This window comes from Oncorhynchus keta, chromosome 3 (genome assembly GCF_023373465.1).
Source record: "Oncorhynchus keta strain PuntledgeMale-10-30-2019 chromosome 3, Oket_V2, whole genome shotgun sequence".
Classification (NCBI taxonomy): Eukaryota; Metazoa; Chordata; class Actinopteri; order Salmoniformes; family Salmonidae; genus Oncorhynchus; species Oncorhynchus keta.
The window spans coordinates 24,884,377-24,897,069 of NC_068423.1; the positions used below are offsets into that span (position 1 = coordinate 24,884,377).

General features: G+C 43.5%; 1 protein-coding gene and 1 pseudogene across 2 annotated transcripts; both read right to left on the reverse strand.

Moving 5' to 3' along the window:
- Positions 1 to 684: 684 nt before the first annotated feature.
- On the reverse strand, positions 685 to 3,728 carry LOC118370342 (oocyte zinc finger protein XlCOF6-like). 2 transcript variants are annotated; one of them, XM_035755292.2, is made up of 3 exons: positions 3,292 to 3,728; positions 3,007 to 3,175; positions 685 to 2,829 (listed from the first exon to the last, which is right to left on the reverse strand). In XM_035755292.2, the coding sequence occupies exons 1-3, from the start codon at positions 3,460 to 3,462 to the stop codon at positions 1,427 to 1,429; spliced, it is 1,743 nt and encodes a 580-aa protein (XP_035611185.1). In that variant the 5' UTR covers positions 3,463 to 3,728; the 3' UTR covers positions 685 to 1,426. The 2 variants fall into 2 exon arrangements, with proteins under 2 accessions (XP_035611185.1, XP_035611186.1); XM_035755293.2 differs by having other exon boundaries at positions 685 to 2,799; positions 3,292 to 3,726.
- Positions 3,729 to 6,159: 2,431 nt separating this feature from the next.
- Positions 6,160 to 12,400, reverse strand: LOC127913591 (dehydrogenase/reductase SDR family member 7C-B-like; annotated as a pseudogene).
- Positions 12,401 to 12,693: the final 293 nt, after the last annotated feature.

The following is a 12,693-nucleotide window of genomic DNA, read 5'->3' on the forward strand; positions in this document are numbered from 1 at the left end:
CATCAGCAATCCACTCACCCACACGACACACTCTGCCCGGTACAGTTGAAATCGGGATTCATCCATGAAGAGCACACTTCTCCAGCGTGTCAGTGACCATCGAATGTGAGCATTTTCCCACTGAAGTCGGTCATGACGGCGAACTGCAGTCAGGTCAAGACCCTGGTGAGGACGACGAGCATGCAGATGAGCTTCCCTGAGACGGTTTCTGACAGTTTGTGCAGAAATTCTTCAGTTTGTGCAAATCCACATTTTCATCAGCTGTCCGGATGGCTTGTCTCAGACGATCCCACAGGTGAAGAAGCCGGATGTGGAGGTCATGGGATGGCGAGTTTACACATGGTTGTGAGGCCAGCTGGCCAAATTCTCTAAAATGACATTTGGAGACGGCTTCTGGTATAGAAATTAACACTCAATTCTCTGGTAACATCTCTGGTGGACATTCCCTCAAAACATGAGATATCTGAGGCATTGTGTTGTGTGACAAAACTGCACATTTTAGAGTGGCCTTTTATTGTCCCCAGTACAAGGTGCACCTGTGGAATCATCTGTTTAATCAGCTTCTTGATATGCCACACCTGTCAGGTGGATGGATTATCTTGGCAAAGGTGAAATGCTGACTAACAGGGACGTAAACAAATTTGTGCACAAAATTTGAGATAAATACGCTTTTTGTGCACATGGAACATTTCTGGGATCTTTTATTTCAGCTTATGAAACATGGGACCAACACATTACATGTCACGTTTATATTTTTGTTCAGTATAATATGTTGCCAGAGATCTTATAGAATCCCATTGTACTCATAACACGCTGCGAGAGATAACTCAATACAGTGTGACTTGAAGGATAAATGAATAAAAAGAATAATTGGTTTATGCATTATTTACAAATAATACTTTAAAGCCTAACCAATGACACTGGGGTAAAAATCACTAATGCTGTCATCTGATTTCTCTGTTGATTGTCAAAAAATAAAAATATATATATTTAAGCAGGAAAACATTGCTATCATCTAGATAACAAAGCAAACAAGACATCAGCCTAAGAGAGTTAAATTCATAACCTCAGTAAAACAAAATACACGCCGACTGGATGACATTGGAAATTGAGCTGAAATATTGATTGATAATGAGTACAGAACAAAAATAATCAATAAGAGACTCCAACAATATGAAAGGTCTCTTATTAGAATCAGCAGGATCAATACATTCACAGTGACCCACAGTGACATTGCGATAAAGAGCAAGCTACTGCACCGTCTGTCTGGCGCTAGGACACAGAATGGAGCAGTCATGACAACAGGAACAACCAATCATTTTCCTTAGATTGATCCTCTGTATTTTCACTTCACAATGGAGGAACATGAATGAACGAGTCCAATTGAAAAAAATTAAAATGGTTAATTAGCTGTGGCGCTAAAGAACTACAGTTTTGCAGAAATGCTGCACTTGTGGAGTTTCAGATTCTGTCTATTAGCATAGGCCTTCCCACACACGCCGCACACGAATGCTTTGACACCAGTGTGCACACGCTCGTGATATTTTAGATGACTTTTCTGACTGAACCTCTTCCCACATTGATCACACTCAAAGGGTTTCTCCCCTGTGTGAATGTGAATGTGAACTTTAAGAAGATGATTGCTAAAGAAACCTTTGCCACACACGCTACAATGATAGGGTTTCTTCCCTGTGTGAGTGACCATATGATTCTTTAGAGTATAACGACTTGAACAAACATCCCCGCAAATCTCACACTTGAAAGAAGGCTTTTCTTCACCTTCAGTGTGAGCGTTTAGTTTATGAGTCTTCAGGGTTCCGGACTGGGTAAAGCTTTTGTCACAAAGGTCACAGGAATACAATTTCTGACCCGTGTGAGTTCTATTGTGTCTGCTGAGATTACCAGAAGAATTAAACTTCTTGCCACAAATGTGGCAAGAAAAAGGCCTCTCTTCCTTGTGTGTCCTCATGTGTTTATACAGATTGTTCCTTTTGGTGAAACATCTACCACACACACTGCAGATGCAATGTTTTTCAGGCATTTCTCCAGGATGGGTGACCAACATATGCTTTCTGAGAGCAGGTGCATGGCTGAAATGTTGGCTACATACAGTACAACTATGATCCTTCTCTTTATGAGACATCATATGGGTTTTTAAGGACACAGTGGTTAAGAACGTTTTGCTGCATGTTTCACAGCTATATTTCCTCTCCTCTGAATGAGTCTCCTCACGATAAGACAACCCTTCCCTGGTCTTTAAGATCTCCGGGCAGGATGAGCAGCTGAATATTTTCCGTCCATTGCACTTGTGCAACTCCAGTCTTTTTTCCCCTAGAAACTTTCTTTCACAAACTGTACATGTGACCGTTTCCTCCATTAGGTGACCCTTCAAGTGGGACTGCAAAGTACATTTACGGTGAAACACCGCACTGCAGTCGTTACAACTGAAGGTGTTCTCTATGCGTGGTTTAACAGAATGCTCCTCAAGCTGTTTGGCCAGATCAAAACCTTTCCTACACGGAGAACAGCTGTAGGGTTTTTTACGGGACTGAATGTGTCTCGTCAGAAACCCTTTCTTCCTGAAACATTTTCCACAATGGGAACAGGTGAGGGGTCCAGAATCCCCACATTGGACATCCTCTCCATCCCGAGCTGGGCCTTGTTTATCTGGGTCTGATGCAGATGGGTCAGCATGCTGACTGGGATCAACCTCAACCAGGCATTCCTCGTCCGATGAAGGTGAGGACAAGGGGTCAAGGTCCTCCTCCTGATGATCAGACCAAGAAGAAGACACCACATCTGTAACAGAGAGGGTCATCTTGGTTGTTGCTGTGCACATGCAGAAAAAAAACACTAAGATAAATCATCTGATTGTTGAAAAAAAAAGAAGAGTAAAACACTGTCATGATATCATTGAATTTACACAGGAAACGGAAATGTTATGTTTGAAATGGGTACTTGGAACACCCAACAATAAATACAAAAATCTAAATAAAAGCTACTCACCCTCTACTGCTACTTTTTGTGTTGCTAGTTCCCGAATGAAGCGCCCATCTTCACCACCTCCACCAGTCTTCTCCACAGTTTTTACCTCCGTTTCGTCCACCATCATCAGCAGGGATATTTTCTCCATCAAGCCTTCACTCAACACTTCCACGAATGACGCAAATTTCATCTGAAAGATTGAGAACAACTGACTGAAATACGGATAACGTATTACAAACAAATTACAAACGACGTAAGGAATAATATTAATAATACTGGCGGCAGTAGGGCTAATGATGGACTCACCGTGTTGGTTGTATTCACACGCTCCATTTCTCTCTTCAGTAAACTATTCTCTTCATTCTCCAAAACAGCAGCACACTCGTCGAGGAGTCTCTCCATCTCCCTAACAGTTGTTTCAACGTATAACCCCATAATGTGGGATAACTCTGTCTGAAATATATTTTTGCTCGACATGACTGCTAGCCGGCTAGTTCGCTTCCTTATTCGCTGTAAAATGTTTCCGGTCCTACTCTGTACTATTGCCCGAAAGGAAACAAGCGGCAAGAAAATGGCCTTGCCGAAATCCCCCCCTCTTCTAATTTCCTTAATTTTGTGGCTCGAGTCAAATATTTTCTACGACACACACCAGAGTCAAATACTTTCTATAGAATAAACTTCACGTCAGGCTTGTCAACCGAAATTAATAATGAATGTATGTTTTTTTTAATATTAAACATAGATTCTGGCAGGGGGGAGCTTTTCGGCACAACACCTGTTAAACTAGCATCGATCGTCAAGTCACCAGAGTAAGAACCTTGATATTTATTGGAAAGGTGCATGAGGTTCACAGTGCACTACTTCACTATTGTGAAGTTAATCATCATTTATATAATATGTAGCCTAATAAACTGCATGTATTCCCCGAGTCGTAGTGAGAGGAGGAGGTTACTTCCAAATGATGGTCACTATATCAAATGAAATCTAATGTTATTTGTCACATACACATGGTTAGCAGATTTTAATGCGGGTTAGCGAAATGCTTGTGCATTTAGTTTTACAGACACAAAAAGATCCCACCATGTCTAAAGAACAAATTATCTGTAAGCATTTATAAAATTGCACCGAAACGAACATTTTACCCCATTCATTTCGAATGTTTGGTTACGGAAATGTTGATTATTCAGTAAATATAATATACATTCATACCATTCTCATTCTCCAAGTGGAAACGTTGTTTGGAGAGCTCACAAATGTATTTATGTGACGGTTTTGAGGATGTTCTTGTAGTTAGTTCACTTTTGGGTAATTCAGGGGAGGCTGTATTTGAGCCTGGTAGACACCGCCTATGGTTTATTGGTTAAAACAGATTTGACCTGAGGAGAGTTTTTCTTCTTTGAATGCTGACCTTTTGAAGTCAATATTTTGTATATACATATATTTGTAAATAGCCTGTCAACTTCATCTTTGAAACATCATCTCTGTGTAAATAAATCCCAAAATCATTGGCACCGCTATCTGCCTGCCTCCTGCTGAATCTTGGTCATTATGACTGCTTTTATGTTGATACAGTGCAGCGTAGATAGGCTACAGATTTCGCGCCAACCTGTCACTTCAAAAACACTCAATAAGTCTCTGCATTTTAAATTTATGTTTCTATTTGTATAGCGTATTCAATATTCCACTACTTCCACTATTCAATATACCACTACATCCGATGTATTCTTCAGCTATACTACATATTCTATCCACATACTCTCCATAATGTCTATACATGTATGTCATTTAATTCTTCATACATGATCCACTCTCACTCATGAAACATGGATAAGTGAATTGTATAACCTTTATTGCATACAATAAAACATAGATAATTCCACCATCCTTACATGACAGATGTAAATACTGCAGATTAAAAGGCCAATTTGGAAGGTCCAGCTGATCACTCAAATACATCCCTCTGGTCTATCAGCGAGTTGCATTTATTCATGTGTGTGTCAGAGTTAGATTCCTCTCCAGGACAGAGGGAGAGAAGAGGGTTCCCTAGGGAGAGAGACCTGCAGACCAGCTGGACCTCAGACTGGGACACATGCACACACTTAAATACGGATACACACACACACACACACACACACACACACACACACACACACACACACACACACACACACACACACACACACACACACTTGAATACAGCACACACAGGCTTGGAGATGACAACCTCAGTCTCGGACTAAATGTTTTTTTGGGGGGTATGATTTTAATTTATAATTAACATAGACAACATGTCACAGACATGGATCCACTAAACTAGTGGATGCCCAACCTTCTTTCTGACTACTTAATTTGCATGACAATTTCACAGGGAGGGGTCATCACAATGCTTTGTGTGTGCACGCAAGGGAGGGGTCATCCCAGACATGGTGGTCACATGTGTGCATGTTGTATTTTTTTATTTAACTAGGTAAGCCAGTTAAGAACAAATTCTAATTTACACTGACGACCTGCCTTGTTCAGGGGCAGAATAACAGATTTTTACCTTGTCAGCCCAGGGATTCAATCTACCAACCTTTTGGTTACTGGCCCAATGCTCTAACCACTAGGCTACCTGCAGCCCCAAGTTGTAAACAAAATCAATCCCAAGTCTGTATTATTGCTCGACATTAGTGCCATATGCAATAGCGTTGAAATATAAATGAAGTCAACCAAATATTTACAGAAATGTTTTCTGTAAAAAGACAAATAAAGTCATTCAGGCAGACAAGTGTATTGGATAAAGAATAATGTCAAATGAAAAGACAACCATCACCTACCGAACTACATCTTCACATGAGGCCATATAATGTGGCTAGTCTACACACTGAAATAACCAATAGAAACAACTATATTTAAAGTGAGAGACAAACAAGTGAATCTTGATAGTGGTAGGGGTGGTGTAACGTTTGGCACAGGCACATTGTAAGAATACAAGAACAGTTAAATGCTGCCACCTACAGGAACAAAGGCGAACTGCAATGTCATCAGAGGCCGTGGACATGTAGACTATATGCTTCTACCCTGATGGGTTAGATTACATTGTATTGAACTGTGCTGTAATATGCTATACCTTCTATTATCCTTCTTACGTTCTCTCTCTTCCCTTCTACTCTCTTCTTCTCTCCTTCCTTCCTTCTACTGCATCTGTTCTTCCATAACAGAGTCCTTCGCGCCCCCGGCAACCGTGACAAAGAAGAACGAGGGGAAGAAGGAGAGGAGGTAGCGAGTGACCCTGGGGATGGGCGTGGCCAGCAGAACGTATTTATTTTTCCTGCTCACTGTTCACACAATCTCATTGGCCAGATCGTCCCGGTGCACGCCAACTGAGGAGAGAAGGAGACCTCAGAATGTCCAGAATGAATATATAATTTTTAAACTCAAAACATATACCATATAGCCTAATGATTTTACTGAACGTCTTTCTAGACTGAAGTCTATGAATGTATATTTGTATATTTGTCTACTCACATACTGCCACACCCTCCTTTTGTTTGGAAACCAGTAGGTGCATACAGTATGCATGTGTTTGGAGACACTAGACAGAGAGAGCTGTCTATTCAGTACACTGTCTGTTCAGTATGGTGCATGTTCAGTACGGTGCATGTTCAGTATGGTGCATGTTCAGTCTGGTGTCTGTTCAGTATGGTGCATGTTCAGTATGGTGTCTGTACAGTATGGTGTCTGTACAGTATGGTGTCTGTACAGTATGGTGCATGTTCAGTATGGTGCATGTACAGTATGGTGTCTGTACAGTATGGTGTCTGTACAGTATGGTGTCTGTTCAGTATGGTGTCTGTTCAGTATGGTGTATGTTCAGTATGGTGCATGTTCAGTATGGTGCATGTTCAGTATGGTGTCTGTTCAGTATGGTGTCTGTTCAGTATGGTGTCTGTACAGTATGGTGTCTGTACAGTATGGTGTCTGTTCAGTATGGTGCATGTTCAGTATGGTGCATGTTCAGTATGGTGTCTGTTCAGTATGGTGTCTGTTCAGTATGGTGTCTGTTCAGTATGGTGTCTGTTCAGTATGGTGTCTGTACAGTATGGTGCATGTTCAGTATGGTGTCTGTTCAGTATGGTGTCTGTTCAGTATGGTGTCTGTTCAGTATGGTGTCTGTTCAGTATGGTGTCTGTTCAGTATGGTGTCTGTTCAGTATGGTGTCTGTACAGTACGGTGCATGTTCAGTATGGTGTCTGTTCAGTATGGTGTCTGTTCAGTATGGTGTCTGTTCAGTATGGTGTCTGTACAGTATGGTGTCTGTTCAGTATGGTGTCTGTTCAGTATGGTGTCTGTTCAGTATGGTGTCTGTTCAGTATGGTGTCTGTTCAGTATGGTGTCTGTACAGTATGGTGTCTGTTCAGTATGGTGTCTGTTCAGTATGGTGTCTGTTCAGTATGGTGTCTGTTCAGTATGGTGTCTGTTCAGTATGGTGTCTGTACAGTATGGTGTCTGTTCAGTATGGTGTCTGTTCAGTATGGTGTCTGTACAGTATGGTGCATGTACAGTACGGTGTATGTGTGTACTTACATGCAAACTGGTTCTTCTGAGGTTTAGCAGGGGACTTGGAGCGGGCAGCTGCGTTGATGAAGGTGTGGCCAAAATGTGCTGACTAGTGTCCTATACTCCTCCACCTCGGCTTGCAGGCAGTAAAAGAATGCTTGCACTGCATATCCAATAGAAACAATTATATTTAAAGTGAGAGCCAAACAAGTGAGTTTTGACGCTAGTAGGGTGGTGTAACGTTTGGCAAAGGCATGGAACTATGTAATCCATCCATACAGGAGGTTCTAAAGGGGAAGTATGTAATACATCCATATAGGAGGTTCTAAAGGGGAACTATGTAAAACATCCATACAGGAGGTTCTAAAGGGGAAGTATGTAAAACATCCATATAGGAGGTTCTAAAGGGGAACTATGTAAAACATCCATACAGGAGGTTCTAAAGGGGAACTATGTAAAACATCCATACAGGAGGTTCTGAAGTGGAACCAGTCCTCCCCGGATGCTGTTGACCAATAGAATGTGACCGGACCTCCTAGAGATCATAGCTGTAAGGACACCTGCAGCATCAATCAATCAGTAATTCAATCAATAACTGAATCAATCACCTGCAGCATCAATCAATCAGTAATTCAATCAATAACTGAATCAATCACCTGCAGCATCAATCAATCAGTAATTCAATCAATAACTGAATCAATCAACTGCAGCATCAATCAATCAGTAATTCAATCAATAACTGAATAAATCACCTGCAGCATCAATCAATCAATCAGTAATTCAATCAATAACTGAATCAATCAACTGCAGCATCAATCAATCAGTAATTCAATCAATAAATGAATCAATCAACTGCAGCATCAATCAATCAGTAATTCAATCAATAACTGAATCAATCACCTGCAGCATCAATCAATCAGTAATTCAATCAATAACTGAATCAATCAACTGCAGCATCAATCAATCAGTAATTCAATCAATAACTGAATCAATCAACTGCAGCATCAATCAATCAGTAATTCAATCAATAACTGAATCAATCAACTGCAGCATCAATCAATCAGTAATTCAATCAATAACTGAATCAATCACCTGCAACTCAAACAACGTGTTACTGTATTTTCCTTCTTACCTTTGGCCAATGTGCTGGTGGTAGTTGATGTCCATGATGTTCCTGTCCAGCTCAAGTGAGACGGTGTGTACGGGGGCCTTCAGCTTCGTGTTGCTGTTACACACCGGGACATCCACACAGCTGCAGCACTCCACCACCTCATCCACCACCTCAGGCATACTGTCCTTGTCACTGAAGTCCAGCAGCACCAGCTTGGGAGGGAATGTCTGAGCAGAGGAAAGAGGGATGCAAAATGAAAATAACATATGGATGAGAGAAGCAAGGACAGGAGAGGGACTTTATACTGTTAGGACAACTTTACATTAAGCAATACAATAGCAACATGGGTGTGAAGTTCTAAAGACAGCTGGCGCTTGCTAGTGCTAGAAATAAATGATTATTTAACCTCTTACCCTAACTTTAAACTCCTCTTACACTGTCACAAGTAGAGAGGTGGAGGCAGTCGCAGGTTTAGAAATACTGAATTTATTAAAGCTCCAAAGTGCTAAATAATAAAGTGCTCAGGAAATAGTAGGAGAGATTCCTCTCAGGAAATAGGAGAGATTCCTCTCAGGAAATAATAGGAGAGATTCCTCTCAGGAAATAGTAGGAAAGATTCCTCTCAGGAAATAGTAGGAGAGATTCCTCTCATGAAATAGTAGGAGAGATTCCTCTCAGGAAATAGTAGGAGAGATTCCTCTCAGGAAATAGTAGGAGAGATTCCTCTCAGGAAATATTAGGAGAGATTCCTCTCAGGAAATATTAGGAGAGATTCCTCTCAGGAAATATAAGGAGAGATTCCTCTCAGGAAATAGTAGGAGAGATTCCTCTCAGGAAATAGTAGGAGAGATTCCTCTCAGGAAATAGTAGGAGAGATTCCTCTCAGGAAATATTAGGAGAGATTCCTCTCAGGAAATATTAGGAGAGATTTCTCTCAGGAAATAGTAGGAGAGATTCCTCTCAGGATATATTAGGAGAGATTCCTCTCAGAGAAATAGGGTGATGAGAGAGGCTTTTGAGATTCCTCGGCAAAGGAAATAGTAGGAGCCAAAGATTAACCTCTCAGGAAAACAATCTCCCCTTTCTAGTGTTGGTGTGATACAATGACCGACAAATACAAATGACAGAGAGGGGTATATTGTCTGTCCTATACATGTGACAGAGTGGGGCATAAAACTTGATAAGAAGCAGGTTTGTGTTGTGATGACTGGGTTCAGCCTCGCTGGACAATGACTCCACTCTGGGATTGATGAGAGAAAGGCTTTTGCCACCCTGGGGTTCAGCCCCGCTGGCAGGTTCGGCAGCAGCTAGGCCGGCAAACGCTGAACACCTGGGTTCAGTCGCTGGTCAATGACACTCTGGGATCAGCCCTGCTGGGCGCCAATCAGCTGGTTAATGAAGGCTGGTGGGTGTCACACTCTGGGATCACTGGTTAATTCACCTGGGATCACTCCATAACACTCTGGGATCAGTCTGGTTTGCTCATCATCATATCTCCCCCTTTCTAGTGTTGGTGTTGATGACATATGGGTCAGCCCTGCTTTTCCACTCTGGGATCACTGGTTAATGACTCCCCACTCTGGGATCACTGCTCTGCCCTGTGACTCCCCACTCTGGGATCAGCCCTGCTGGTTAATGACTCCCCACTCTGGGACACCCGGACTCTGGGATCAGCCCTGCCCAGGACCACTCTGGGATCAGCCCTGCTGGTTAATGAGCACTGCTGGTTAATGACTCACTCTGGGATCAGCCCTGGGATAACCTGGGATCAGCCATTGTCTGTCCTCTGGGATCAGCCCTGCTGGGAATGACTCGACCAGGGGAGATGGAGATGGTCAATGACTCACCACTCTGGGTTCAGCCCTGGGATCAGCCCGCTGGTCAATGACTCACCACTCTGGGTTCAGCCCCTGCTGGTCAATGACTCACCACTCTGGGGTCAGCCCTGCTGGTTAATGACTCACCACCCTGCTAATGACTCACCAATGACTCAATGACTCACCCACTCTGGGATCAGCCCTGCTGGTTAATGACTTCAGCTCTGGGATCAGCTGGTCAATGACTCACCACTCTGGGTTCAGCCTCGTTGGTCAATGACTCACCACTCTGGGTTCAGCCTCGTTGGTCAATGACTCACCACTCTGGGTTCAGCCTCGCTGGTCAATGACTCACCACTCTGGGGTTCAGCCTCGCTGGTCAATGACTCACCACTCTGGGTTCAGCCTCGTTGGTCAATGACTCACCACTCTGGGTTCAGCCTCGTTGGTCAATGACTCACCACTCTGGGTTCAGCCTCGCTGGTCAATGACTCACCACTCTGGGGTTCAGCCCCGCTGGTCAATGACTCACCACTCTGGGTTCAGCCCCGCTGGTTAATGACTCACCACTCTGGGATCAGCCCTGCTGGTTAATGACTCACCACTCTGGGATCAGCCCCGCTGGTTAATGACTCACCACTCTGGGATCAGCCCCGCTGGTTAATGACTCACCACTCTGGGATCAGCCCCGCTGGTTAATGACTCACCACTCTGGGATCAGCCCCGCTGGTTAATGACTCACCACTCTGGGATCAGCCCCGCTGGTTAATGACTCACCACTCTGGGATCAGCCCCGCTGGTTAATGACTCACCACTCTGGGATCAGCACTGCTGGTTAATGACTCACCACTCTGGGATCAGCCCCGCTGGTTAATGACTCCCCACTCTGGGATCAGCCCTGCTGGTTAATGACTCACCACTCTGGGATCAGCCCTGCTGGTTAATGACTCACCACTCTGGGATCAGCCCTGCTGGTTAATGACTCACCACTCTGGGATCAGCCCTGCTGGTTAATGACTCACCACTCTGGGATCAGCCCTGCTGGTTAATGACTCACCACTCTGGGATCAGCCCCGCTGGTTCATGACTCCCCACTCTGGGATCAGCCCCGCTGGTTCATGACTCCCCACTCTGGGATCAGCCCCGCTGGTTCATGACTCCCCACTCTGGGATCAGCCCTGCTGGTTAATGACTCACCACTCTGGGATCAGCCAAAGTGTTGTACAGAGACTACATCTTGTCCCAGCTGGGCCCACACAGAATCAACTTGGCACCACCCTTATGGAAGAGACAAGCACTCTGGACTGGGAGGGAGGTATGGAGGGAGAAAGGAGTGGGAGAGAAAGTGTCATGCCCTGATCCGTTTCACCTGTTTTTGTGCTTGTCTCCACCCCCCTCCAGGTGTCGCCAATCTTCCCCACTTGTCCCCTGGGTATTTATACCAGTGTTTTCTGTCTGTCTGCTGCCAGTTTGTCTTGTTTGTTCAAGTCAACCACCGGTTGTCTCAGCGCTTGCTTTTCCGCAGGCTCTCTTTTTCCTCGTCCTCCTGGTTTTGACCCTTGCCTGTCCTGACTCTGAGCCTGCCTACCATCCTGTGACTTTACCCCTACTCTGGATTACCGACCTCTGCTTTACCTGTCCCTGGGCCTGCCTGAGGTCCTGTACCTTGGCCTCGCTACTCTGGATTACCGACCTCTGCCTGCCTTGACCTGTCGTTTGCCTGCCCCTGTTGTTGCAATAAACGTTGTTACTTCGACACAGTCTGCACTTGGGTCTTACCTGAAACCTGATAGAGAGAGAGGGATGGATTGAATTAACTGTGGTATTATCCCTGTTCAAGGTGGAAGTCTCTTGTTTCTGCGTTGAACAATTGTTTTTATTTTTAAAGGGGTAGATCAGCTTCTATATTGCAGATAGATGTTGGCTTCTATGTACGTATCTTCATCATTTCCAATCACCCATATATTTTTTTGGAAATAAATATTTATATATATTTATATACAGTACCAGACAAAAGTGTGGACACACCTACTCATTCAAGGGTTTTTCTTTATTTTTGCTATTTTCTACATTGTAGAATAATAGCGAAGACATCCAAACTATGAAATAGCACATATGGAATCATACAGTAACCAAAAAAAGTGTTAAACAAATCTAAATATATTTTATATTTGAGATTCTTCAAAGTAGCCACCTTATCCCTTCATGACATCTTTGCACTCTTGGCATTCTCTCAACCAG